At 45.7% G+C, this 26,918-nt stretch overlaps 1 protein-coding gene across 1 annotated transcript in view; it reads left to right on the top strand.

Annotated features, from left to right (window-relative positions):
* Bchs (WD repeat and FYVE domain containing 3 bchs) overlaps positions 1-21,537 on the top strand; it is a 109,339-nt gene extending 87,802 nt beyond the window's left edge. The window contains exons 61-69 of the mRNA XM_077685557.1: positions 986-1,233; positions 1,709-1,936; positions 2,104-2,295; positions 5,422-5,707; positions 10,595-10,776; positions 13,746-13,956; positions 15,725-15,836; positions 16,388-16,585; positions 20,464-21,537. Coding sequence (XP_077541683.1) covers positions 986-1,233; positions 1,709-1,936; positions 2,104-2,295; positions 5,422-5,707; positions 10,595-10,776; positions 13,746-13,956; positions 15,725-15,836; positions 16,388-16,585; positions 20,464-20,566 — 1,760 coding nt within the window. The 3' untranslated portion in view covers positions 20,567-21,537. The remainder of the gene's footprint in view (positions 1-985; positions 1,234-1,708; positions 1,937-2,103; positions 2,296-5,421; positions 5,708-10,594; positions 10,777-13,745; positions 13,957-15,724; positions 15,837-16,387; positions 16,586-20,463) is intronic.
* The last annotated feature ends 5,381 nt before the right edge of the window (positions 21,538-26,918 follow it).

Genomic DNA, 26,918 nt, shown 5'->3' with positions numbered 1-26,918 from the left:
TACGGTTGGAAATAATCGTTTCGTGAAACATGGGGTATTCACGGCAAACAGGGTCACGTAAGCTCATGCCAATCGGCCAGTGTCGTGTGAGACAACCCCAAAACGCTGGACTGCTGTGCGGCTATAACAAGCATAGTGCGCGCAGTACCAACAGCAGTATGCACTGGTACTTCTATGTTTACATGTGTGTTCGTAACTTCCACTGTTTACACCACCATTCTTACTGTTATAAGATGAATATGCATTAAATTTAAGTGAAAATAGCCCATTCTGCAAGCTTTATAAGCCCTGCCTAACTTGCGTTCGCTTTAGCCGGCCTCAGCCAATCACAAAGCTGTGCATATCACGTCATAGGTTCTGGTGTGGAAAATAAGCTAGTGAGTCGCATGGCCATTCCCTTTTTTCCTAATTATATAGCTTATTTGAGCAAAGTTTACGTTAAAAATCCAGCATGATTCTGACGAGGCAATCTTTTGAATGAACCAAACTTGTGTTTTGTCTGCATGGCCTTTTTAAGTGTCATTTTACTTTTGTCACATCCTAAAGGTGTTTTTATTCTTATTTTTGAATTTTATGGCATCAGTAACAATAGCTGGGATTTGATTGCTGTAAGTGTTAGTGGTGACTGGAAGTGAAGCAGGTTTAGATTTTTCAGGATAAATTGTCTGTGTTGTTATATTCACACCCATGTTTTAGTCAGCCATCTGCAGGTGTGCATTGCAATTTCTTTTGTGTTGACCATTGTGGTTATTAGTAGCATTACCACAGGTATTGGTTCATAGGGAAACTACTTTAATCTTGTGATATGTACGAAGAAATTCACATAAAATTTTGATGGTAGTGGAGGACATTGTGCTTTATTAACTGAGGTTAGACTATGCCTTATCTTGATTTCTCTTGAATGCAAAAAGGAACAAGAGACAAAGGGTGTCACAGTGTGCAATACCCATGAGTTTTTCTTGATTTTTTTTTTTTTCTTCTTCAGAACTAAAAGGTGCTGTAGGTCAAATAATACAGCACGAGAAGGCAGTGCTTGCTGTCGAGCAGAACAAGGTGCTTATCGGGCCTCTGTACAACCGCTACGTGGCCTGGGGGTTTGCCGACTACAGCATTCGGATGGGCCCCTACGAGAGCGAACGGTGCAACTTCGTCTGGGAGGACGTCCCGTCTGGCGAGATTCTCTGCTGTGCCTGCCCAGACAGCAAAATTATCATCACTGCAGGCACGAGCTCGGTAAGCAGCCCCACTTTGTCGAGCTCAGGCGCACTCCCTTCTGTGCTGGCAGAGCTGTATGGCTCTGGCTGCCCATTCCTTCCACATCGTTTTGTTACATTGAATTGCCTTTTAAACGAGTCTTGTGCTAGTGTCTGTTAGCTTTGTAGTTAATTAGTGAAACAGCCACGCAGGAATATTAAGGTTTTCATTTTCAGCGTCAGACCAGGAACATGATTCTCCGGTACGGAGTTTCATAAAAGCTTGGTTTTCAGTTGGTCGCTAATGCCCCTGCGGGCTTTCTTTCTTTCTATGAGCTGTGGACGCCCTGGACTTCCATTCGACTGCACCTTTTTTAACGTCTTCATGATGTTGCTATAAGGCTTGGCCCCATTGAAGCTGCTGTCTGTGCTCTTTTCCTCTAGCACAGCGTGTCAGCTTTTGTAAGACTACTGCACAGATCATGTGCCATTGTATTGCCGTCTGCCTCTTTCAGGTGGTGACTGTGTGGCAGTTTGAGAAAAAGAGGATGACCTTGAAACAGAACCTGTACGGCCACACTGAGGCGGTGACATGCCTGGCAGCGTCGCGCCCGTACAACCTGATTGTGAGCGGCTCCCGTGACTACAGCTGCATCCTCTGGGATCTCAGCCGCCTCGTCTTCGTGCGCCAACTGCGGGGACACACGGCCCCGATCGCTGCTGTGGCCATCAATGACCTCACAGTAAGACTGGGCAGTAGTGCGCTAATGAGCGGGGCCCGAGATGAAACTACCATTGTAAAATTCGTACTTAAATATTTAGCAAGTAGCTGCGTAATGCAATGGCACAATTTTACACATTTGCCGATTAAGTTGACGCTAACCCACAGCACGCACTTTGATGCCTGCAGGGAGACCTGGCGACGTGCGCTGGCACTCACATCAGCCTGTGGACCATCAACGGGCAAGAGGTGGCCAGTGTGAACACGGCCACCGGTCGGAGTGACCGCCTGCAGCAGATCCTCTGCGTGTGCTTTTCGCAGCTCAACGAGTGGGACAACCAGAATGTCATCATGACGGGCTCCAGTGATGGGGTTGTCAGAGTGCGTTCGTGTCTGCCTCTTTTTTCCTCTTTAGAAGGTTCTTGCTTTTTCAGTTAAGTTCCAGGTACAAGCTGAGGCACTTTTCATTCTTGGACCATTCCATGCCACATGTCGCAGACGACATTGCACTTGACAACATCTGACATAAGCAAAAAAATGTCTCCTTATAGCAATGTGTGCCATCTTTCCTTAATTAACTCTTTCATTACTGTGCCTATTCAAAATCGTTCAATTTGAACGATACTTTGGGAGCCCCTTTTCATAGCTTTTGGGACATTTTTAGAACAAGTAAAGCTATTTGGGGTTAGCTCAGAAAATGCCCTTTCAAAATCAGTTTTATTTTTATTTTTGCCCCAAAGGTGTGATTTTTTACTCGCTTTTGCATCACCTGGGTGTGGAAAAGGGGTGCGGTCATTGCACGTCACTGCTGCCACAGAAAAGAGCATGCCGTTCGTAATTGCTCTGCATCAGCATTTGGTTTTTGTTATCAGGGCACGAATGGTGAATCAGGAGATGATTTTCAATCATCAGGTTTGCACTCTGACAGTAGTAATCCCTGAAATCGACTGAAAATATCAAGCAGTACTTGTTTGCAGTTATTTTATGATTTTAGGCAGCTTTATTGGCTTTGCAGACATTGTTCCAGGTCATGTTGTAGTTCTACTTACCACAGGACCATTTGCAAGCAGTTTACAACAGTTTGCCTAATTTCTACGATTAGGACTTCCAATGCAAGTAAAAAGATAACACCCAGTCGCCAGATGTCAGTTCCGATGAGGAGAGCGCTCCAAACCGGCCTTACACACTGCCAGCTGTTCGCCTGCCAGTTTCGTTTCCATACGAGGGTATCTCTGGGGGTCTAGCGTTGCTGCTTAGTTGAACTGTCTATTCGGACGGAGTCTCCAATAAGTTTTGTACTGTTTCATTTCAAAACTGTTAGGTGACGCTGCAATGCAGGAGGCTCGTAGTGCTGAACTCTTTCATCGCGCAACAGCTACTCGGTGAAAGCTTGCAAGGCATGATGCTAGAGTAGGGGTTCTCAGGCATGTTGGTCCCAGGGAACCCTGCTAAGCTCCAATAAGTGCCAAGAAACTCCCCCTCGCCATTTTTCATTCCATTCACGCTACATTCACATGCAATAAATTCAAAAAGAAGCTTTTGAATTTATTGGATTGATGTCGACTTTATGCAAGCATGTGCGCTAGCGTCACCAATCTCCAAACGGGAAATGCGCATGGGGGTAATATAAGGCCGACATTCAAGTGCAATAGTTTAACCACGCGGCCCGTTTTCGGAGTGGGGCTGGCTACAAGCTGGTGGCAGGATTGATTGCGCAGCTCGTGTCTTTGTGTTATCCACTGAGATGTGCTTACTGACACTCGGGCATGAGTAATGGAGGTTCCTTAGATCGATCGCACCTCGGGTTCGCCATCTAAGTTACTTGGCGAGTGCGGAACGAGGGAAAATTTATCAGTGGCTCGCGGAACCCTGAGGAGGAGCCTGCGGAACCCCTAGGTCCTGCGTAACCCACTTTGAGAAACCATGTGCTAGAGCATCGCACCTTATTCCTGCAAGCAGGGCTAAAATAGCGAGTCAGGAGATGATAACCAACCGCAAGTTTGTTTTGAGAGATAACTGACAGCGAATGTCAACAAGCATCAACCACTGAGTTTCATTTTCAACTCCATGCAGATTTTTCCACATCGCCTGCTTGTCCCGAATACTCAGCCGGCCATAAATGAAAAATTAGTCATTGACAAGATTTTTTTTTGTGTCACGTGGGGACAAATTGGTGCCTCTGATAATGTCAAACCGCCAAATTTCTTCCAGGAAACCACCCAAAATTGCAGATTTTGAAATGGAGGTTGGGCTTCACTGCATGGCGTGGGCACCATGCGGGCTAACACTTTTTTATATATATGATAAATTGTTCCACGCAAGTCAACATTTTTTCTAGCACCTGTTTTCGAAATGTTTCTCTGCGCAATGTATTTTGGAAAATTTTTTCTGCTATCGGTGGTTTGTTATACACAACTCCTTTTTTATCATTTTCTACGACAACTTGACAAAAATTTCGATTTTTTTTTCTCGCCAATATGGTGTATGAAAACATTTTAAAAACTGGTGTTGTTGGAAAGGTCATCAAATCATCTGCATTTCATGTTGCTGCAGTTAGTGCTTAACCAATATGTTTAGCAGAAAAAAAAATGTTCTCTTAGACCCCTAAAAAATCTGTCAATTTCCTGTGGTAACAAAAGAGTTAAAATATTTTTTACCAAAAAAATGTTTAGAGGTATGCACATGCATTTCACTTTGGAAAAGGAAAACGGATGAAACATAGGGCTGTTTAGGAATTTTTATAAAATCAAATTGGCTACACAATGCTTCATGCATGTCTTCGTACAGAAGATAAGGCTTTTGCTATGCCAATTATAATAGAATTTTGTGCCTATTACAATATTTTAAATATTTTCCTAGTGTTGGAGGAAATTATACAAATAACAAAAACTTTACCATTTTTTTAAAGTAATCATTTTTCATTCTTTCAATACTGGAGAACTATCTTGTTTGCAAAAGAAAAAAAATGTGAAATTAGCGAAACATTTAATTTTGGCATGTTAATTCCATTGTGATATGGTCAAAGGTAAATTGCAATAGACGGCAAGTTCGGTTGTCAATCTGTTGCCTCTTGATTCTGAAAGTTTAATCGAGTGAATTTTGTTTTAAACAGGAAAAATATTTGTGCAATTAAGCATGTGCTACCCTGCGGACGGTCTCTCTCAGTGCTCCTTTACTACACAACGAGGCACATGGCTCCATGCTTCATTTGGGCTGCCTGCCAGAGATCGGCCCTGTAATCATCCCTTCACAAAACTTGTCTTGGAATTTCAGCATGTTTTCTTCGGCATCACTTGTTTATTGCAGTTGGTAAATTAAGCACTTGAGCAGCAAAATGCTCGACTGTGATACTGCACAGTTGGCAACATAAAGAGGATGTCATTGCTGCCAGGATAGTGTGTACACAAGCAGTCGATTGCTCCAAGCATACAGCAGTAAAGGGAAACAGTAAAGAAAGTACCTGAAAATGTAGAAGGCCTCACTGCAGAGTTTTGTGTCGTCTCGCAGATGTGGTCAGCCGACTACGTGCAAATCCCTGTGGAGGGAAAAAAGCCGAACCCGAGCAGCCCAGCTGCCACCCCGGTGATTGCTGCTGAGCCTAGCACAGCCGCCACCAGCCCCTCCCCACCGCCACCACCACAGACAGCACTGCAGCAGGAAACCATGGCCGAGAGGATAGTCCGCAAGCTCAGTGCAGTGGACACGGACGACGTGGACAGCTTTCGGACCCAGCACACTTCTGCCTCCGTGCTCATCAAATGTGGCTCCGACAGCTCACTCTCGGAGGATGACGGTGAGCTCTTTCAGGCCATCGCCACCATGTCTGAGCAAAATTGAGTTTGTGAAATGTTCAAAATGCGATTGCCTTTTGGTGGTGTTCTCGATAAAAATAAGCTAGCATGCTTGTACAGACACACCTGCCAGATTTTTTTACTTGTGCCAAGATGCCAGCACATTTCGCCCACTAGGTTAGTCATAGTGTGCAGCATTCACCTGTACTGAAATGTATAGCACAGTAGAGCCACCTTTTGGTGGTTTCAGCTCAAAAGGGAGTTGTAGGGAAATATACCAGGCAGAAATTAGGCATGTCAGTGGCTGCTTTTTATTGGTGATATGTATAAATTGTGGGCAGTAGTGCTCTGAGAATTGAAATATTCAGTTCAATATTCAAAGAAAAAAAGTAAACTGGCGGACCTGAAACTCTAAAGGGGTCGGGAAGAAAAAATGCATTTGCCTTTGCTTAATTTTATCTGCTTGAACAACCTTTCAAGTATATAAATCCGAAATAATTGCACAATTCATTGCTTCTGCAATTTAGGGGACGCCTTTGAAATGCTCATTTTGAGGCTCATCACAAGCGCCCATGCAATATCATCAGTCGGCAGCGCAACCAGCAGTGACGTCATGTTAAGAACATTCAAGAGTTAAACGCAAATGCTCTTTGTTTATATTGTTTTGTAAAGCTGTAAACCTGATATTTTAAAAAATAATACATCTTTTATTAGTTGCCATAAACAGTTTTGTATCCACGTGACCGGCGGTGCAACCGCTTCAATGCCTTCAGTTGTCTGGCAACCATTGTAGCAAAGCTCAGACCCACGGCTATTTATACTCAGTTTCCCTGTTGAATTTTCACGTTATTTCGCTGAATTCTCTTTGGAATCTTTTCTTTTTTATATCAAACTTCACAAAGCCACTCAAGCAAAAAAAGAAAAAGAAAAGAAAAAGTTGCCCGCCATGTGATTTGAACTTGCAGCCGCCAGACCAGTCTGCATTGATGTCGGACATTTTAACCATTCGACCACAGATGCAAAGAGCGCGCGTGGCTTAAAACTGCGACATGAAAGTTTCTCCCTCTTTGTTTTCCGGCTTTCCGGTGTGTTTTCATAAATTCTAATCTACCCAGAGCTTCAACAGCCAACTTACTGTTGAGCGCTTCTGCAGTAAGCCATAGGGAAGCATATCCAATTGACGAAACAACGTTAACAGCATTGTTTATTGCAGGAAAGCAATTGAACTGTGTGATGGTGGGACTCGGCGATGGGCTTATCACTGCTTCTTGCTTGATAAATGGGTTCAGGTAGTAAATTCCCATTTTAAGCTTTCGGTCATTTATCTCGTCAGGTCAGGAAGTTCCCATTCACGTAACTCACATTACAGGCGATGTCAGACACACGTTGGCAAGTTTGAGTCAGAATACTGGTATTACCAGCTAGCAGAACAACAATTTAGACCAGTGCGAAACAGTGTAAACAGTTTACAAATACCCAGGTCACTTTAAACACAGTTACTTCTGTCTGCACCACTAGCCCGCATTGTTTACTGGGAGTTCGGCCATGTTGATCAGTCATGTCAGGGATCAGACGTCACCCGTTCACTTGCACGTAAATTTCATCAATACGTTGATGCTGTATCTGACCCTTTGCGAGCCCGCTCTACGCCGACATGTTGTGCAGACAAGGGGGAGCTATGATTGGCTTCTTAATATGAGGTCACTTCACGACTTGAGAAGGAAAGCCTCGGTGAAATCATACCTGCATTTTTTTTTACGTATTTGCCGATATTGTGCAATGAAATGGCTATGCATCATTTGTTTATCAACGTTTCACAGTTCTAAATGCCCACACAACACTATTCTTTTTCAAAATCTCTTCATGACCTCTTTAAACATATTAGTGACAAATGATGTGCTGCACACATGCATGATGCCGTGTAGTAGGTAATGTGTTTCAAATGTACACTGAATGAATCTTCTTTCTAGCTTGTTACCATGCCGCAAAATGTCAGAAGCATCCGTTCCACTCCTCCTGACAAAGTTCCATGTTGTTCCTCTTATCACAATGAGGAATAGGGGATTCCTGTATAAGCTGTCCTTGTAGGTTGATCTCAAGAAGCTTTATTGTAGTCTTAGTGATTCTTACAAATAGCGTTACTTTTATCATCAGCCTTTTGGACATTAATATCGGGCACATGGGTCTTTGATCAAAAACTTTATTTTTGCAGTTATGATGATACTAATTGGAGGACATATGTAGAATTTCATTCTGATTGTAGATATAAAATTTGTTTTTGTGTAAAGCATCTACAGTGTAGACCATTTATAACGTAACCGCTTATAGTGCGGGACCGGATATAACGCGGGTTTTCGTGACCACCGGTTTGGCTCCCATAGAACTCAATGCATAAGCATACCGCTTGAGATGCGGTTGGCCGAAGCACCATACCGTTTATAGTGCGGTTTTTCGGCGGGTCTGCTCATCGATCGGCGCAGGGGGCATCGTTTTGGGGTAGCAAAAGAAAAAAAGAAATGATGAAATCGGCCATCTGACGCAGCGCGCACCCCTTGCTCTCTAACTTCGACACAGAAGCAAAAAATAGGCACCCTTTAGTTCGCGCGTACGTGATAACCACAGCTGTCCTTGCTTGATGCACCTCGGAAGATAGCTACCGGCTCCCCGTCCGCGCGTGGCAAGTTATTTCTATTAATCGTGAACCGCATGGCCCGTTTTCGCACATCGGCGTTGCGCGTGCGTTTTTTTCATGCTCGCGTCTACGATTCCGCGCTCGCGGTGGCTTCTTCGCGTGGCAGTGGGAGGAGCCTGACGACTTGCACCAATGGAAAGACGCGCACCTAATGGCGGGAGATTTGAAGCGCTCCGAGCCGGCTAGCCGCGCCAAAGGTGTTTAGGCTAAAGGCTAAAGTCCCTCGATCAGATGAAGGGACTTTAGTTTAGGCTTACCGCCGCGGTATTTTTTGATGGGCGCTTTCACAAGCAGCATGGATGGCAGTCTATATTCCACTTTGCGGTCACATTAGCAGCTCTTTTCTTGCATGAGTATCTTCGCTTGCGCCTCGTGCGGCATTTCAGCGAGCGGTTAGAAGTGCTCGCTGGAGCTGCCTGCACCGCTTCACGGCCAGTGCCGACGCCATGTTGCCGCCTCTTACCGCGCCGCACACATTACGTCAGTTTACGCGCCGGCGTCGCCGCGCTTGCGGCGTGCGCTGCACGTTTTCGCGAGAAATCGCTCCATGCGGTTCACGCTTTAGAACGTTGTGCAGATAAGCCACCGCTCTTCCTGAACAAGCGAGCCGCGCGAAGATTTCCACCACCAGTACGTTGCGCTGATAAGCAGCCGCCTTCGGCATCGTGAACGCAAGGTGGGGTAAAAAAAAAAAAATCCCGCTGGCCTTTCTTATCATGTCCTGCGGCATCTTCATAGACGCAAAAAACGCAGCCATGGTCTTTCAAAACACAAACACAACGGAAGTTAAAGCCGCACTCGCCGTTTGTAAGACCGCGCTTTTGCAATGTGTGAGACCCGGCAGCAGCGGCTGATGTTAAAAATAATACGAAATAAAGACCCTTCCTTCGTTTTTAGGCGCTGTGCGTTTGGGTGATAAAAAATTTAGGATGACTTGAGAGGTAGATTTGAGATCCACCGTAGACTTGAGATTTGGTTGAATTCGCGCACGTTTTGGTTATAGTGCGGTACTGCTTATAGTGCGGATTTTTGCGGCTCCCGCGACATACGTTATAAGCGGTCTACACTGTACATGCAAATTTATTGGGATTTTTATATTTGATTTTTAGACAGCTTTTGCAAGAAAACAGCTGGAGTGATGCAGCTGAACAAGGTACCAGTGAACTGCGCACAAATCAAGGAGTGCAATAAGACTAACAGTATCATTCTATCTGGTCTGTAGCATAAGTTACGACCGTTTGAAATTTGGGCTTGGAAGGCAAAACCGGTTTTTCTGTTTCCTACCTCTCAAGCCCAAACTTCAAACTGGCGTAACTTCTGCTACAGACCAAATATAATGATACTGTTAGTCCTATTGCACTCCTTGATTTGTGTGCAGTTCACTGGTGTCTTGTTCAGCTGCATCACTCCAGCTGGTTTTTTTTTTTTTTTTTTTTTTTTTTTTTTGCAAAAGTTGTCAAAAAACCAAACTTAAAAATCTAAATAAATTTGAATGTAGTCGTTTTATACACAAAAACAGATTCTATATCTACAATTAGAATGAAAAGCTACATATGTCCTCGAATTTTATCGTAACTGCAAAAATAAACATTTTTGGTTTAAGACCAGTGTGCCCCCTTAATCTGTAACTCTGAAACATGTACAAGCAGGTAAACAGTAGTGCATGTTTTCAGCTGACCTGGGGTTGGTGTTGCAAATTCCTACTGCTCTCAGCTACTGTCTTCATGTGTCCTGGGCATTAGTGGCAAAAGTGATTTTGGGTGAAATCTTTTGTTTTTATTCGTATCGTGCACTGCCACATTTATGTGTGGACCTTGCTTGTCACAAGGTATACTGGTTGCATAATGCGAGCGCAAGTAGGTTGTTATGTGCATATAATGCTCCTGTTTTATCAGCACGGGTCTCAGCAGGACGGATGGTGCCAACTAGTGAAAGCACTAAGTAAAATAGTAAACAGTAAAATCAGTAAAATAGTAAAATAGTAAAATGCACAGTTTGTATTCACTTCAACTTTGTAACCATAAATCTTGCCTTGCGCTGCTACGTGCTTACATAGTGGTAATCCTCATGTAAGCTCTGCTTACATGAGGATTACCTGCACTGCCGCCACGTAGACGATTAAATGTTGACTGACAAGCAGCGATCGGGTTGTTAGCCGAGTTCCTTCCTCTAAGGGTCATGTGCTGTGCTTGTGCAGACTCTGTCAAGAGCTACGGCCGGGGGGCCACCTCCCCACTCTCCGGAGGTAGCAATGGCGAGAGTGGCTGGAGGCGAGCCTCCCAGGATCGCAGGCCCTCCCTGTTGCAGCATTCCAAGACGGTAGTGGGGCTGCTCAGCACCCAACCGCAGCCCAAGGCAGCCGCTGTGGCCGAGTCGCAGGTGAGCCACCCACTGTCGGGCGCACTGCACAGCCTCTCTGTTTGTGTGCTGCTGGGAGCCGACGAGGGGAGGCAGAGTGTGTATGCTCTTGCTGAAGCAACGTTCTTCGCACAATGATTGCAGAAAGTGAAAATTCGCCTCAGTCGTATGAGCTAAAGGGACACCAAGTTCAGAAAATAAGTTTGCGTGCCCCATTTCAGTAATGTACCTAGTTTGCCAATACTTCATTAAACTCAGTGGCACCTTTGTAAGGTAGAGAATGAATGGGAAGGCAGGTGGCACCACTGCAGTTCATTCTTGTGGTATGTGATTTGTGACACATCTTGAAAGTGGACTTGCAGAGCTTGTTATTGATCTCTGATAATGAGCACTCACGTGAAGGCTCGCACGCCTGTGGACCTTTCGGTTGGCTGCTGTCACGACTGAAGCTAGCAAGCGGTGGCACTGCCCTACTGCAACTTTGTATGATACTCAGCCTTGAGGGACAGGGACAGGGGCGCACACGCACACACACATGTGCACGCACACACAGACAGCCGCACGCACGCACGCGCGCGCACACACACACACACACACACACACACACACACACACACACACACACACACACGGAGAGAGAGAGAGAGAGAGAGAGAGAGAGAGAGAGAGAGAGAGAGAGAGAGAGAGAGAGAGAGAGAGAGAGAGAGAGAGAGAGAGAGAGAGAGAGAGAGAGAGAGAGAGAGAGAGAGATCCCACCTAGCTAGCTACAATAAGCAAATGCTCCCAATATCCACCAAGAGCTCAATGGTGTCACGTGGACACCTACAGGGCAAAGACAGGTCCCAAAATAAGGACAGACAAAAGGGTCTCGCCTTAATGGCTGATCTCGGGGCGGTTTATTCTCCAACGATTGGCACGGCATGGGTTATCCAACCTACAGTTCCCTACTAAAGGCCCCTTAAAGGGACACTGAAGTGAATTTGTCAAGCTCCCGTTTTTGCTTGCACTGCGTAGACTGGCTCAAATTAGCACACTTTTCATCGTTTATCCGGTTGACAAATCGGTAATTATTTTACAAAGCGCGAAAGAAGAAAAACTACCATGCGCGGTTTGCGGCGGCCGCACCAACTAAGGCTGTGACGTTGAGAGGAGGGGCGCCGTGATTGGATGATGCCCAAGGTTAGCAATCACACAAGTTTCGGTTTCGGTTTCGGTTCTGTAAAACATAACCAATGGCTTTGTTGGATGGGCATTCTCAATATCTCAGTAATCATCGTACCGCGCTTCTGCCATGTTGTCGGCTGTAAAATGCACAAGATAAGCCTCCCAGGACGGCTTGTAGTCGTAGCATTCACTAGCCGAGACCTACGCAGTGCATGAACGCCCTCCGCGTACCCGCAGACGCCGAAATGTCATGCGCTTTTCCCCCCATATTTGGAGCTTGCCTCCCTCATGCCTGTATCGTAAAAAGCGTGTTCGCACCAGGCCAAGGGTCTGTTCATTCTGGCCTGTGCCCACTGCCTGCAAGCAGTCGGTGCTTATGGCAACAGCACGCCAACGAGAACTCGCTAGCGCGCCGGTGCCAGCCTGCGCGCGTTTTGTGAACTAGTTCATGTAGCCATGAACGTTGCGGCCCCAAACAAGGTGAACTCAATATAGAAAACATCGGCGGAAAACAAAAAAGTTAACTTAAAAAAAAAAAAAAAAAAAGCACGTACCCGCGGGGATTCGAAATCGTCACTCGCAAAACATTCGCCTCGTATTCCTAGCGCCTCAGACCGCTAGGCCACGAAGCGGGACGCAAATGCCTTGCTAATATAGGGTATATATTGTACAACCGGTTTACACTTTTATTTAGTTTTGGCATTTCAAGCCGCTTAGGTGACTATTTGTTGTACTGCAATCGTGCAGTAAGCGTCGCCCGAGTTTCCACAGTAGCTCACGTCTAGCAATTGCATTTCGTAGACGGAAAAGCGTTCGCAGATGCGTAGTCGTGCTGCTGACCGCTGTGCTTGTTCGCCCAGCGCAAAAACGTGCTTCCCGCGCCCTAGTTTTACGCTGTACGGTAAAAATATCAGTTGATTTTATTTGCTTAGTACCTATATTGACTTCGCTGACTCTTGTCCCGCCTTCAAGAGGCCTTATATTTTCCTACTGGCGTACCAGACAGCGAAGCGTCGCATGTGCAGCGCTTGTGTGAAGCGACCTTGACTTGGAGCTAGATACAGTGTACAAACAAACCAAGTAAAGAAAGGCACATTCTTCCATTCACAAACGTGTCCTGGCTTCGTTTCAACTAAGCGAACGAATTGCGACCAAGCAATTTTTTTTAACCTCCTTGATTGCGACGACCCGCCGGCGGCCAGCGGACGAAACGCTGGGCCGACTGGCTCTGTCGGCCGGGGAGCCGTGCAGTAGCGCAGCCGTGGCGCAGCCAATTGCCAGCTCATCCCCTCCTGACGTCACACGAAAACGCCACAGAAAATGGGCGAGCGTAAAGAGAGGAGGACAGCGTTTTCGAATTAGTTTTTCTACTAAATAAAATCGCGTAAACGTGCCTAGAGTGGTCGAAACATGGCCTGGGGACTCCGGACTACAATTTGCGCTAGTAATCCCGCAATGTTTACATATCACTTCAGTGTCCCTTTAAATGGCACGCATAACCTCAGTTGGGAGAAGGGTCTCGCCAAGGGGTAGGCTGATGGGAACAGGCCAACAGGGAGTGCGAGCGCTGTTGGATACACCGCACCAGCTCACGAGGGAGATGTATGCTGTGCACAGCGCTTGCACTATCAAGTGCAAGTGGCATGGGCACACGTGGTCCCCATATCCCCCCTCCCCAAGATGAAGCACGGTCTGCTAAAATGGCCAAACAAAGTGCACAACGCATAGCATCCTAGCCAGTTGCTCTTTTTTGAGTGTAGTCAGATATTATTGTTAAGTGACAGGAGTGAAATAAGGCTGACCCGATGCTATGGCGAATTGTGCAGGTGACCAAATCCACACTGACCATTCCTGAAGACACCAGGAGTGCTGGTGCCAGTGCAGTTGAAGATGCCAAGGGTGCTGCTCTTCGCATCAGCAAGTCAGAGAACTCGCTGATTGACAGCTTCGTTATGATAAATGAAGCAGACATGCTTGATGCTGATAAGGGCATTGATGTTCGCAAGCTGAGACGGAGAAGGAACATACTGAGGGAAGGTGAGTGAGTCTTATTAGACAGTAGCCTCTTAAATTAGCTCTCCAGCCTTCTGCCCACTGGCGTAAAGCTGCAGGTTTTTGTATTTTGGTAATTGCTAATACCAATCAAATGGCTTGTGCTATCATGAAGTTCTGGTGCTGCATGTACCATAATGATATGGCCTAAACTGCATTTCCAAGCTTTAAAAAAAATTGAGTGCATAGAGGGCCGGTTATGCAGGTTTCTTTGCTAGGTGTTGAAAATGTGGTTTTCACAGTCAGTATCCTGAAATTCATCAGCATTTCATGCTCTCACTGGTGGCCAATGGAAATGCGGTTGGAACATGCTACGACCAATAAACTTGGTCATAATATGGAACATGCACTGGACAAGCTGTCCCAAGCTTGGACGGAGGACGAGCTTGCTCTTGTTCTCCCACGAGCTTGCTAAGCCGTCCGTGGCCGCCGACTCGGTCCGTCTCATGAGGGAAGACTCGCCTCATCTCGCGGTCGAGGAACATCAGCTCCTTTGTCCGACCCCTGTAGTTCCAGACTGTAGCAGAAAAGCCCTAAGCAGAGCAATCCCGCTTTACGACGTAATCTCGGTTGGGAGAGACGGGTCTCCAGAGGGGAGGAGAGTGCCGGTGGGGAAGCCGGCCACTAGGAGGCCAGCACTCCGTGCGCTGAAATTGCCGAGGGGAAGCGCGCGCTGCGCATGCGCGAGGGCACACACGCTCGCATGGCTTCCCGTGTAAGTAGCACCAAGCAGCTAGCCCTAGAGGCTGCGCAGCGGTGCGCATTGTCAGCGGCACCGGGCACTTAGCCTTGAGCTGCACGGCCGGCATGGGGACCCACCTGGTCCCCACAAGCTTCACCCATATCATGGCTCACTGCCCCTAGCCATTGTTCCTCCTCAGTAGGCAGAACCGTCCACAACGTGTGCTGCATGGCTCTGGTACAAGCATAGCTTTATTCGCTTCGCTCCCTAGAAATTTTCGCTTCACTCCCTAGGCATAAATTAACTAATGTAATAATTGTAAAAAGTAGGTTTTTTCCCTGTTTTAAAAGCACTTCAGTAGCCCTTTAAAGGGAAAGAAAGACAGCTGCTGTTTAAGAAATAACATGATTGCTCTTAAAATAGGTTTCATTATTCCTTACCCAATTGTAGGAGGAGAACAACTGCTTTGCATCTATAATCACACTCTTTCATAACATCACTCTACGAACTTTTGACATGACATTTCTGTGCCGTTTAAAAATAAAACAGCCTGTGCAAGTGCCACTGAAAGACAAAGGTGACTTTCCTTGTTTCCACTTTTCAAGCCTTAAATTCAAATGGTCATGACTTCTGCTCTATATATAAACAGGATTATGATGATAGTCTCATCTCGATCTTTGACTTGTCTGCAGTTCACTGATACCATGTTCAACTGCATACCTGCAGGCATTATTTTATAAGGGCTGTAATAAAATTGAATCTAAAAATTTCAGTAAATCCTAATATACCTGTTTTGCACAAAAACAAATTCACACCTATTCACAGAATGGGAAACTACATCGTTGTTTTCATTGTCAGCCTATTTATGCCCATTACAGGATAAAGGCCTCCCCCACTGACTTCCAGCTGCTTCTGTCTTGCAGTGCCCGAGTCCATTCTTTGCTCGCAAATTTTCTCGTAACTACATATTTTCTGGGAACTACATAATGCCCCAAATTATTACCAACGCAGCATTGTGGTGTTCTTTTGCTAGGTAAATTGGGCATGTTTTCCTTTTTCTGCATGCTTCAGGATTCAAGTGGTCATGCCAGCTGGTGTTCCGAAGCAAGCTGACTATGCACACTGCATTTGACAGAAAAGACAACAATGAGCCTGCAGCCGTCACTGCTCTGGCCGTATCCAAGTAAGCAGCTGTTCTGCTAACCAGTGCACCGGTGAACTGTACAGAACTGAATGGATTGCAAGTGCGTCTCGTTGTTCTCGTTCTCTCATTTTGTTTGGGGAGGGGGTGGAAGCATCAGAGGAGCAATTTTTTTCGTAAAAAGTTTAAAGTTCTTTAAGCTTGTGTGTGTGTGTGTGATAATGATGATGTGTTTTTTCGAATTTTTGCTGCACTTATGCTTGCCTACCAACAGCGCAGTATTCTTGGAATTCCAACTAATCGAGGCTTTGTGAAAAAAGGATTCCTAGTACTCAGGTCTGCTAATGTGTGCCAGAGGCAGACAGCAGTTCGTTTTTTCATCCCCAAATGCGTCACAGCTATTGAGTGTGGATGGGTGCAGTGCTGGTGTGCTGTGTCCTCATCTTGGGAACTTTCGCCGTACGGCTCAGCTATCCTAAACTAAAGCACGACCAGTCGGTGGAGCCCTGCCACGAGTGCCCTGTTTGTTCGGCCATGAGGACTCTGCTTTCCACGAAGGGGGGCCCTCACGTACTTGACCGCTCCCCTGGCAGGGATCACAAGACCGTGTACGTGGGTGATGCAAGGGGGCGAGTGTTCACGTGGAGCGTCACGGAGCACCCCGGGCGGGCCATGGCGGACCACTGGGTGCGTGATGAAGGCGGCGACAGCTGCCTCTCCTGTGGCGTCCGCTTCTCCTTTGCAGAACGCCGGCACCACTGCCGCAACTGCGGCCAGCTCTTCTGCTCCAGGTGGGCACATTGCTGCTGGGCTCGGCTCAACATGTCACGTTCAAAATATTGGGTCAAACAAGTTTCTTTTTTGTTGGTTTTTATTCTAAACTTTTAAAAAGAAAATTAGTTCAAATAGTGAAAACAGCATTAGGGTAGTGAATGTTGGTGTGACCCATGTGGAATATTCAGGGTGTTTCACATAACTCGTGCGGAAGAATAAAATTTCGTGTTAAATTTTCCAGCACCAAAGTAATTGACAATCATTCAAGGTGGCATACATATATTACTATCTCCCTCGAAAAGTTCAAAATAAAATTAACTTTTAAATGAGTGAATTAAAACTGAATATTTTCAGTTACGAAGTAGCAAGGAATTCAAAAATAAATTTACAAATTTACATACCAAAATTTCTGCAAGAATTTCTGAGAGAATTTATGCCTCTGAAATGAAATATCAAAAAATCCGGCTGCAGCGTAAAATTTCACATGCATGTTCCCCACTGGTAACAATGGCAGCTGTGTGTGCATGAGGTCACATGACAATATTCAGTGCGAGACTTGGAAGATGTGCTCCACCAGTGGATTATTTGGATTTCAGGCATTATCTTTAAAGAGTTGAAAAATCCTATAGCCTGTACTCAATAGCGAGGCACGCATGCAGGCAACCATGTGAACGCGCCGTCACTGGTTACGTCGGGCTCCGCGGGACGGCGGTAAATAATATTTGTCCGTGCTAAGTGCGTGATATGGGTTGGACATTCCAAGCTCTAGCCCGCCGAATGCAAAGTAATGCCTGAACTCCATTGTGAGTGCGATTAACGACAACTCTGTTGACACCACCGTTGAGAATCGGGTTGAAACGGAGCAGACGACGCACGCCGGTGTTATTTTTTTCCTTTGGCGTGCGGCCACAGTGGCATAAGCCGCGCCATGTCCGTGGCCATTTCAGTGTTGGCAAGCGAAGAAATTGACAGCTAAACTTTTCAATGAATATCACCTATACACTAACTAAATTTCCGCAGAAGCTACTGCATTTAGTGTTGTTTTTGGTGCTCTTCAACTTTGAAATTAAAAATTTCTGGCTGGGCTCTCTCATCAAAAGTTTATGTTAACAAATTTTTTGACTAACCAAAATGCAGAAATAAGGTGAGATGGTCTACGCTACCCTGAAGGATTATTATCTGTTTTGCAGATGAAAAGTTCAACACCTCTAATTTTAGTCCTTGGTCATAACACCCTGTATACACAGCTATTTGTATAGTAAAAAGAGCTAAGCTAATGAGAAGTTGAGTTCTTCATAACTCATTAATAAACTTAACAGGAAAGAACATCGAAAACAATTTTGTTTAATTTTTTTCAGCTTTCTTGGCAAGAGTTCATGGCAAGTAGAGTTCATGGCGAGCACATAGTATTACAGTGTTCGCATTACTGAGTGGCAAACATATTACTGCAGGGCCTATGGCAAGCACCTGTGCTGTGCATAAATATGTTCAAAACAGTTCTTTATATTCAGTAGCACAGTGAAGGCGAACTGAATACCTCTCGGGGCCAGGTCATAAATTACAAAGCAAGGACGGCAAAATGGAAAACATGCTTGCTTAACTCTTTCGGGACCGCTCCATAGGCCATCGATCACATATGATCGATGGTTTCGCGAGCCTGCAGAATACAAATTTTCGCTCGATGGAACACCTAGCGACATCTAGGAGAGTTTGAAAACTGGAGTTTTCTCTTTTGTGAAGTTTCTTTTTTTATCGCCAGGCGGCAACGCGTCAGATATTTGATTCTGACAGGCAGTGGTTTCGAATGTAAACAAACATGGCGTTATACTCGTGCGAGTGCGATAAGAAATCCGCCTCGTCTCGGCTCGCATATCTTCGCCTTCAACTGTGGATTTTCATGATGAGAGTGGCAGTGAAGAGTCGAAATGTGGCTTTAGAGATCGGATTTCAGCTCGAGTGAGGATTCGGGTGTCGATAAGCCTGGAACATCAAATCGCGCTCAAAGGTGGGTGTTGGTTTCGGTTTCAATTGGCTCTGGAGTAGGTATGTGCGCTCGAACTATGTTCTGGCTGGTTTATATTTATTCGCTAGGGTGTTAACTACCTATGGTGGTGATCTCCTGCCACCAGCGCAGAAACGGATCAAGTTTTCGCCGAGACAAGAGCCCGGCGTGTACCTGGGCGACGACGTAGCCATGGCCCTAGTGCCAAAGAGATCACACACACAACAAAAAACCAGTTACACCTAGCTGCATCAAACTTTTTCAATGAAGAAACAAAGCATTGTGTTAGATTTTGTATATCCTGAAATAATTTTATTCTTTTTTAATATTTCTATATTTACGCTTTTTTCGATCTTTTTCTGTAGTTTTTTTACGAAGTTCTTAGTTTCAGATTTTTTCATGGTTCTATCGTCAGTGTTGAAGTAAAACCTGGTATTGTATGTCAAAGAACATATAATTAGCTGCATTTTGGTATATGCTAAGGCATGATGGTGCCTTTGCTTTATGTAAAAAAAAAAAATCTGTACCGAGACCTCCCTTTTTCATCACTTTTTCCGGCGGTCCCAAAAGAGTTAAAATGTTTACTGCAGGGTTTGCAACTGAAATAGATGTACCCACATAGTGGATTCAGGAGCCCTGAGTTGGCAATGGCAAACACAGAGCGTGGCCAGGAAACAACCTACTTGTGTTGGCGTCAAAACTTAGCCAAGTGGCAGCTTACCTACTTCCAGGATAGTACACGGTGGGGAACGGTTAAAAGAGGAACTTGTGAAAGTGTTTAAATTAGGTTCAGCTTTGTTGCTAGATTGGTGGCTAGGCCATTCAAACTGTATGTAATGGGCAACAAAAAAATGATCAAGGGTAACAGGGCACAAAGCGCACAAGACTTGTTTACCATAGGTGCTGGTAAAATTGGACGCACCGGCCTTGCACACCAATGTGGTGCATACAAGTGTGATGTGTGCAGTATAAAAATGTACCATGGTTCCCACTAGATAGGTTTGTGGTTGAGACTGAAAGTAACTTCATTAAGGTCTAGTTGTGAAGCAGCTACATTTTGTGCCAGTATTTTTTTGTGTGTGTGTTTCGGTGCTGAACGAATATCAGTGTTAGAGATAGTTCTGTGTTACCTGGACGAAAGAAAAGAAATGAAGTCAACAAGATCTGTTGCGTGTGCTATATGAACTTGAGTGTGACTGGGCTGCTGTGTATACCTATTGTGCTTTTCACCTTATAAATATGTGCCAACGGGTCTCCATTCTCTTTCTCTGGCTACATGTTTCAACATGTCTGGCATTCTGATTGAAGTTCATGCTTTGTTAGTTAACTTGGCATAGCCATCAAATGGTTCATGTAGAAACCAAGTTTCTTCTTCTTGATCTTTTTTCTTTCATGGTACACTGTTAACAACAATACTACGCTTAATCAGCATCGTAACTACAAATGCTGTCAGCAATTAGTGGGTACAGAGTTCATGTGTGATGTTCGTTATGTTGCACAGGTTGAAGAAAATCGTAAGTAATAAACTGCATGTATTACATCTCTTTTGAAATATTAAACGAGAATCTGAATTTTTCTAATCATCTTGTGCAGTGTTATAATAAACATTATCGTAAGGCCATACTAGCTGAAGATAATGTAAAGTAAAATATCATGTTCGTTGCAAATTAATGTGATCTTCAAATGACATTTTGGCCGGGCTTTGTTTGTTTTAAACACGATCGTTTCAAAGCTGTCGTGGTTGGTCGCAAGCTTCAGCTTCCTAAATCTTATTGCACAATCCACTCGGATATACGTTTGTGTACCCAAAAACACACTGGTGTCAGTCTTCTCACCAAGGAGCAGATTTGTTTGACGCAATGCCCCCCCTCCCCCGTCCCGTGCGGAACGCAGGTGCAGTCGCTTCGAGTCCGAGATCAGCCGCCTGAGGATACTGAAGCCCGTGCGCGTCTGCCAAACGTGCTTCAACTCGCTGAAGCCCCCTGGGGAGACCTAGGGCTGGGTGGCAGCCTCCTCTAGTCACACATATCCCTGGACATTCCGCAGCCGCTGCAAGGAAGAGCCCTTCTTCTCCGCCGCCTCCACTGGTGTGCTGTACATAGTGTGCTTGTAAATATTGTCCCGTGTTGAGTGCCAGTGCTAGTGGTGGCCCACCGTGTGTAGCACAGCGGTTCCCCCCAGGGGAAGAGCACGACGACTATGTTACTAGGCTTCTTGTCACTACCATGTGTTATAGCAGGTTGTGTACCACCAAAGTATATATTATATATATATATATATATATATATATATGAAATCCCAGAGTACTCTATGAGCTGAGCAATACATTTAACGGCTATTTCTTGACCTTTAGATGCCCAGGTTGTATTTTATTAGTTAGCAGGCTACTGTGTGTGGTTGTCTTCGTGCTAGGCCCTGAAATAGTGCCTACTCTCTGTGCTTGCACTTCTCAAGTTCCACGTGCAATGTTTCCTTCCATTGCTGAACCTTTGCGGAGCAAGGCGCCCTTCGACTGCGAAAAAGAGGTCACGAAACGAGGGGCCAGCAACTCTGCGTTTGTTGAAGCTTGCTTGCAGGAAACAGGCAGTCTTGTATATGGACGTACACATGTGAGAACTGCGATATGGAGGGCAAGCATTGTGTTAGTATATCTTGTAACCCTGTGCGCATGCCATTCGTACCTTGCTTGGCAGGTGGTGTGTGGGACAGGCGTTAATCACCAGCATGCCGGCCTCTAGGATGCATCTTTTTTTGTTGTTTTGTTTTTTCTGACTGATTGTCAGGTGTTAGTCATAATACAGCCCTTAGCACACGAGAGTTGTTTTTATTAACCCTGTTCTCTAAATGGAAGGAAAGAGTGCATGGTGTAACAGGTTGACCCTGTGATTGAGTTCTTATGTACGTGCCTGTAGGCCATGGATGGGCAAGTTGATTGTTAATAAAATGCAGCTATGTTTTAAAACATTATGGACTGTTTTATTCAAAGCTTTACATTTCTCAGTGTTGTCATTTCAGGCCAGCAGTAGACTATGGTCTAAGGTACACAGGGCTCTATGCCCTGTGAACAGCAATCCACTGTTGGCTTTTTCTGTTATTACTATTATCACTTATTTACCGTGACAGCACTTCCTGTACGACGTAAGAGCAGTGAGATCATAATGTTAGGGCAGCCAAATAGGTGTGGTCAATACGTACGTGTCAGTCCACCTTTTTTCACGAGACCACATGGCACCTGCACTCGTCGCCTTTCACTTTCAATTCTTTGGAAGAAAACATGACACCAATGTGGCCACCACCTCGTGGGAACAACCAAATGTGGTACCTAAGCAGTGTTCATGGTAGCACACAAAATATATTGTGTGCAGCTAGATTTATGGTGATACTGTAAACATGCAGATGCAATAGCAAGCACAGAGATACATGTGGACCACTCCCGTGGAAGCAGCTACACTGCAAATGTATCTGTTTCTTTCCTTCTACATCTGCCCTTGAAGACAGCAATTTGGGCTACGGGGATTGTGGGCTAGCATACGGAATAACACGGGACTCCGACTAGCGCCACCAAAGTAAGCATTACCAAGCCGTACCACTAGCCACGTAGCAGAATCTGGAGACTCGCGTATGGGTTCGAGTATTCACGGGCAGTAGACAGACTAAGCAGGGGTGCAACAGCTGCGCCAATTGCGCCATTTTGATACAATTTCATATTTTCGAACCATGCTGCGCCAAACCCATGAAATTCGTTTAAATTGCACCACACTGCGCCAAAACGCCCGACTAGGTGCAAAATTTCCCAGTTTCGCTAACTTTAGCGAAGAATAAAGAATGCATTGGCAGCCTTAGGTTTGTACGTCATCCAGTCGAATCCAGTTGCTCAGACAGCCAGACAGCTTATGCCTTCATGCACAGTTCATAGCATATGCCGGCTATGCCTCTTCTAGTACACTGTACCAATTGCGAAACTAAACTCGCTCTAAAGAGTGGGGCGACTTTAGTTTCGGCATAGGTACCCTTGTAGTGTTATGCACGGGAAAAGGGCAGAGGCGCGATAGTGGGTACCAACGAATGCAGCAATGCAGCTTATCGCCGAATTCCTAATTTTGATAAGCATCTTCAGCTATCTGCTCGGAAGCGCGTGTGGCATAGCACTGTTGGTGCTGCTGTAAATGTACTGCAGGCGGATAATAGGCGACAACCGAAACGTTGAGTTCACTGCCGCCTCCTTGGGCATGACTGTCAAGTGCACCAGAGGCATGGAGTGCGTGTCACTTGCAGTAACGAAAGCAATTCGCCGCACGTATCTGTGCACATGGTCGCGAGCGGAGCAGCTGCGAATATAATTCTCACGCGGCAAACGCACTGGTACGGTTCATACAGCAAGCACCTCGGCGGTGATATGTAGACGACTCGCTGCACAAAGTCGGCAAGCGATTTAGCAGACTCTTCAATAGCTTTGTGTACTAGAAAATATCCAAAGGAAAGCATTGACGTCATGCCAATGACGTTGGCACTAGTCAAGTGTCTACTGTTTTTTTTTTTTTCTTTTCAATACCTATATCACTGGTGATGTACTGAAAAGAAAAGCAGTTTTTTCTTACTTGTGTTGCCAGGTGCTGTTGGTGGAAGAGCTATTTGTTATGCAATTAATTAGAGCTGGTCATTTACAAGGGCACGCACTTTAGAGTACAAATGAAAGTATCGTTGGTAGCTTTTATACCATTCTCTCTTGTTTTGTGTTCTTTCGCCGCTTGATTTTCATAAACCTGATCTGCAGATTGGCACAAATATACCACGCCTTGCGACTTTCTGGAGAATTCGTTGTTCACATTTGCAGGACCTTTTCCGCTAAAGCTACAGCATGTCTGAAGCGATTTTAAATTGTTTGTACATCGTTTATATTAAACTGCTCTCAATTCGGAATTTGGTGCTCCAAAATAAAGTTATACTTGGGCCGTAGCCTGCTCCAAATTTGGATTTTCCTGCTCCAAAACCAAGATTTGCTTGCTCCAAATTTACTTGTAGCGGTTGCACCCCTGACTAAGGCTTTGGCTAAAGAGTTGAGGCTTTATTGCTTTGTAAACACCGGTGACATACCAGTCAACACGACTGTCACTCACAGCAAAGACAGAGGCTCTGTTCGCTTGCTAAAGCCGCAAGGGACCCAGACTCCGATATCTGTCATCGTGGCGCGGTGGGAATGGAACCCCGACGACTAACTCAGACTATCTCCGAGTGAACACGGTGTGCATGTCCCAACATGGCTCGGTGAGAAAGGGGGTTCATGCATGGGAAAGGGTGCTGGTGGGAGATCATGGAAGGTCCATCCTTCAGCGGCATCCTCATTCGCAAGTCACGTGGCATCACGGGTAAGGCATGCCATGGACGGCCAGCATGCACGTGACCATGCCGTAGGCCAAGATGGCCTGGCCCACAACCGGTAAAGTTCAACCACGTGTGCAAACGAGGCATGGCTGCCTAGGAGGCCCCCACAGAATGTAGGTGTCACTTACGATACAAAAGGCTGATTCAAGCTTATGACCGTCATTAAAAGGACCATTCAAACAACATAGGTTCTTGTATTACTTGAAAGAGTAAGCTTTTGATAACTCACTCAACTTTATTTTGGTGCAGAGGGATGTTGTTTTTGCTAGAAAAAAATCACAAATATTGACAAACATTCAAATTTTCCACAATAGTATTATGTTGACAGTAGTGATATTGGTGTGGTACTAAAAACAGTAAGCAGTCTGTTAGCATGTTAGCACCATTCCTTTTTTTAGTGCTAGGTACTGCATGAAAACATTATTGTGAAGAACATGAAAGGGAAAAAATATTCTAGGCTCGAATCTCATGACCATCTCTGGCCACTTTGATTGCCATTAAGTCAGTTCATCAGCTAGCCAAAGGGGTCAGGTCATAGGCTTGACTGATGTAAGCCTTGTTGTCCACCTTAATTTTTGTTCGTTGTTGAAAAATTTTGTACCGTATTTTTCAATCCTCCTGTGCGCTCAAGGACTCTCAAGCCACCCCTGATAATGTGGGGGAAGGTAATCACCACCTGTCTTCCTGGACGTATTTCTTGCGATATCTGCAGCATGTTTGACTATCTCGCTGCCTTGTTAGCCGCTTCTCTCCGCTGCTGGATCCAAATTTTTTCAGCCCCCTTTAACTGGTGGCGACACAAAAGAATAAATCATCACACTACTGCACCTGCACTGCACCTGGGCTGCGAGGCACTCCATAGTGGGTGCTACGGATGAATTCGGACCACCTTGGGATCTTTAATGTGTGCCTATATATATCGACACACACCCTTTTTTTTCTACACTAGAAAAATGGCTGCTGCGACCAAGATGGAACCCGTGACCTCGTGCTTGGCAGCACAAGCTGCCTGGACCTGGCCACGCAAGAAATTCTTCTTTGTGAACTTGCTTCTACATCTTGAACCTCAGTGGCTTATGGTTCCCTCGGGGTGCTGACGATCCCTTGAAAGTAAGCCTTGGATTTAAACCGTGGATTTCTTTTCCCTTCCCTTGCTTCTTTGTTGAACTCAAGGCCATGCACCCCATTCCTTGATAACCGGTCTTATCTTCGCACTGTCCCTGAGCACAAAGGCCATGGTAAAAAGGCCCTCGAACCAGCTCCACTGAAGCTGGGCGTCCACTGCACATTGCATGCATTCGACGTCTTTCTTGGGAAAAGGCCAACTGCCATAGTCGCTGTGCACACAAACACCTTCGGAGGAGTTTCTTCCTTCATGGTTGCCAATGTCATTGCCGCGTTGTAGAAATACACAGACAGATCATATCATAACTTGTTGCCATGGGTGGGACCTTTTTAAGGTCATAAACAAACAGTGACCGTGCTAGGTCACTTGGCTAGGGTGACCATGTTCCTGGAAGTAGAAAATGGGACACACCAGCAGGGGAAGGGGGGAGGGAGCGAACAAAAGACAAAACGTTGAGGTTCGGAGAAAACATCTTAATGCTAGAGGTGGACGAGGACAAACATTTTATTGAGCCTTTAAAGGCCCCTTAGAGGGGCGTGGCGACCGGCGTACCCGTGACCGCAGCAGCCCTCGCCGTGACCACCTGTTGGGTAGACAGGTCGGAGCTGCCCAGCGCCTCAGCCCAGTGCCCACCGTCTGGTAAGGGGGGAAAGGGGTTGTGGGGACAATTCCAAAGGAGATGGTCTCCGCAGGCCGGGCAGTTGGGGGAGGGGTAGACGGAAGGATAAATACGGTGCAGGTGGTAGCGACAGGGGAGGGTATGGGTTTGCACCAGTCGCCATAGCCGTTCTTCCCTGTTGGATAAATCCGGGTGTGCGGGAGGGAGCTGGCGGCGTGAGAGGCAGAAATGTGCCGTAATTTCTTGGAAGGTTAAGAGACTGTCCCGAGCTGATGGGGCTCCGTGAAAGGGTTCGAGGCTAGGGCCTGCTCGGGCGGTGAGCTCTCGAGCGGCCCTATGTGCTGCCTCACTTCCCCCCACACCCGTGTGAGCCTGGGGGGAAATGAGGCAGCAACTGCCCTTACTCAAAACGTTACATTTTGCACTAAGCCCTCACTCAGGCCGAGGGAACAATCCCACTCACAGTTCAATTACGTGCATTCATTTCGAAGGTCCTGCTCCAGGTCCTTAGTTGGTGTATTTTGCCGACGATTTTATCTTTTTTAAGCAGGACTTTATCCCGCAAAACTAAGTTGTAAAATTCTTCGCACTTGTACAGAAAGTTCAGTCGCACAAGTAACACTGCACGCAATGTTGGCAACAGGTTGATGTCCATGTCGAGTCCACAATGGAAGAAAACATTCTCCACTAGAGCCGTGGTTCCAGAAAAGCACAGGGTCAGTTCCGCAACAGGAGGAATCTCAGCGCAGCGTACATCCCTGGTTGCCATCTTTGCACCCAAGACTTGCACCCATCTCTCAGAGGCCGAAATATGTACCTCAATCTTCTAGTTTCTTTTCAAAGCTTTGCTTAACAATGGTCCACTGGTGAAATATTGCCTCTTCAAAGTCGTCTTTGGTAAGAAACTTCAAATCGTTCCTCGATAAGAATAGATCTAAATTTTTCTCTCTTGATAAATATTTTAAAGTGCTTGAGATCAAATTTGTAAAATATACTTCAGCGAGTCGGCACACTTTTAGTTTGATCAACTTGCTTGGCGCCAATTTTGAAACTATGCAGTACTGCAAAAACTGCACATGATTGTTTATTGGGACCAAAAGACGGGACGGCAGAAGCGAACCTCAAAAATGGGACTGTCCCGGCCAAAATGGGACGTCTGGTCACTCTACACTTGACAAAATACAAAACACAGTGGGTTGACAAGTTTTACTGGACCTTAAT

Source organism: Haemaphysalis longicornis, unplaced genomic scaffold (assembly GCF_048455015.1).
Source record: "Haemaphysalis longicornis isolate Haplotype H1 unplaced genomic scaffold, Haemaphysalis longicornis Haplotype H1 scaffold_1, whole genome shotgun sequence".
Classification (NCBI taxonomy): Eukaryota; Metazoa; Arthropoda; class Arachnida; order Ixodida; family Ixodidae; genus Haemaphysalis; species Haemaphysalis longicornis.
Note: the sequence above shows the minus strand (reverse complement) of the source record. Positions and strands in the feature narration are given on the sequence as shown.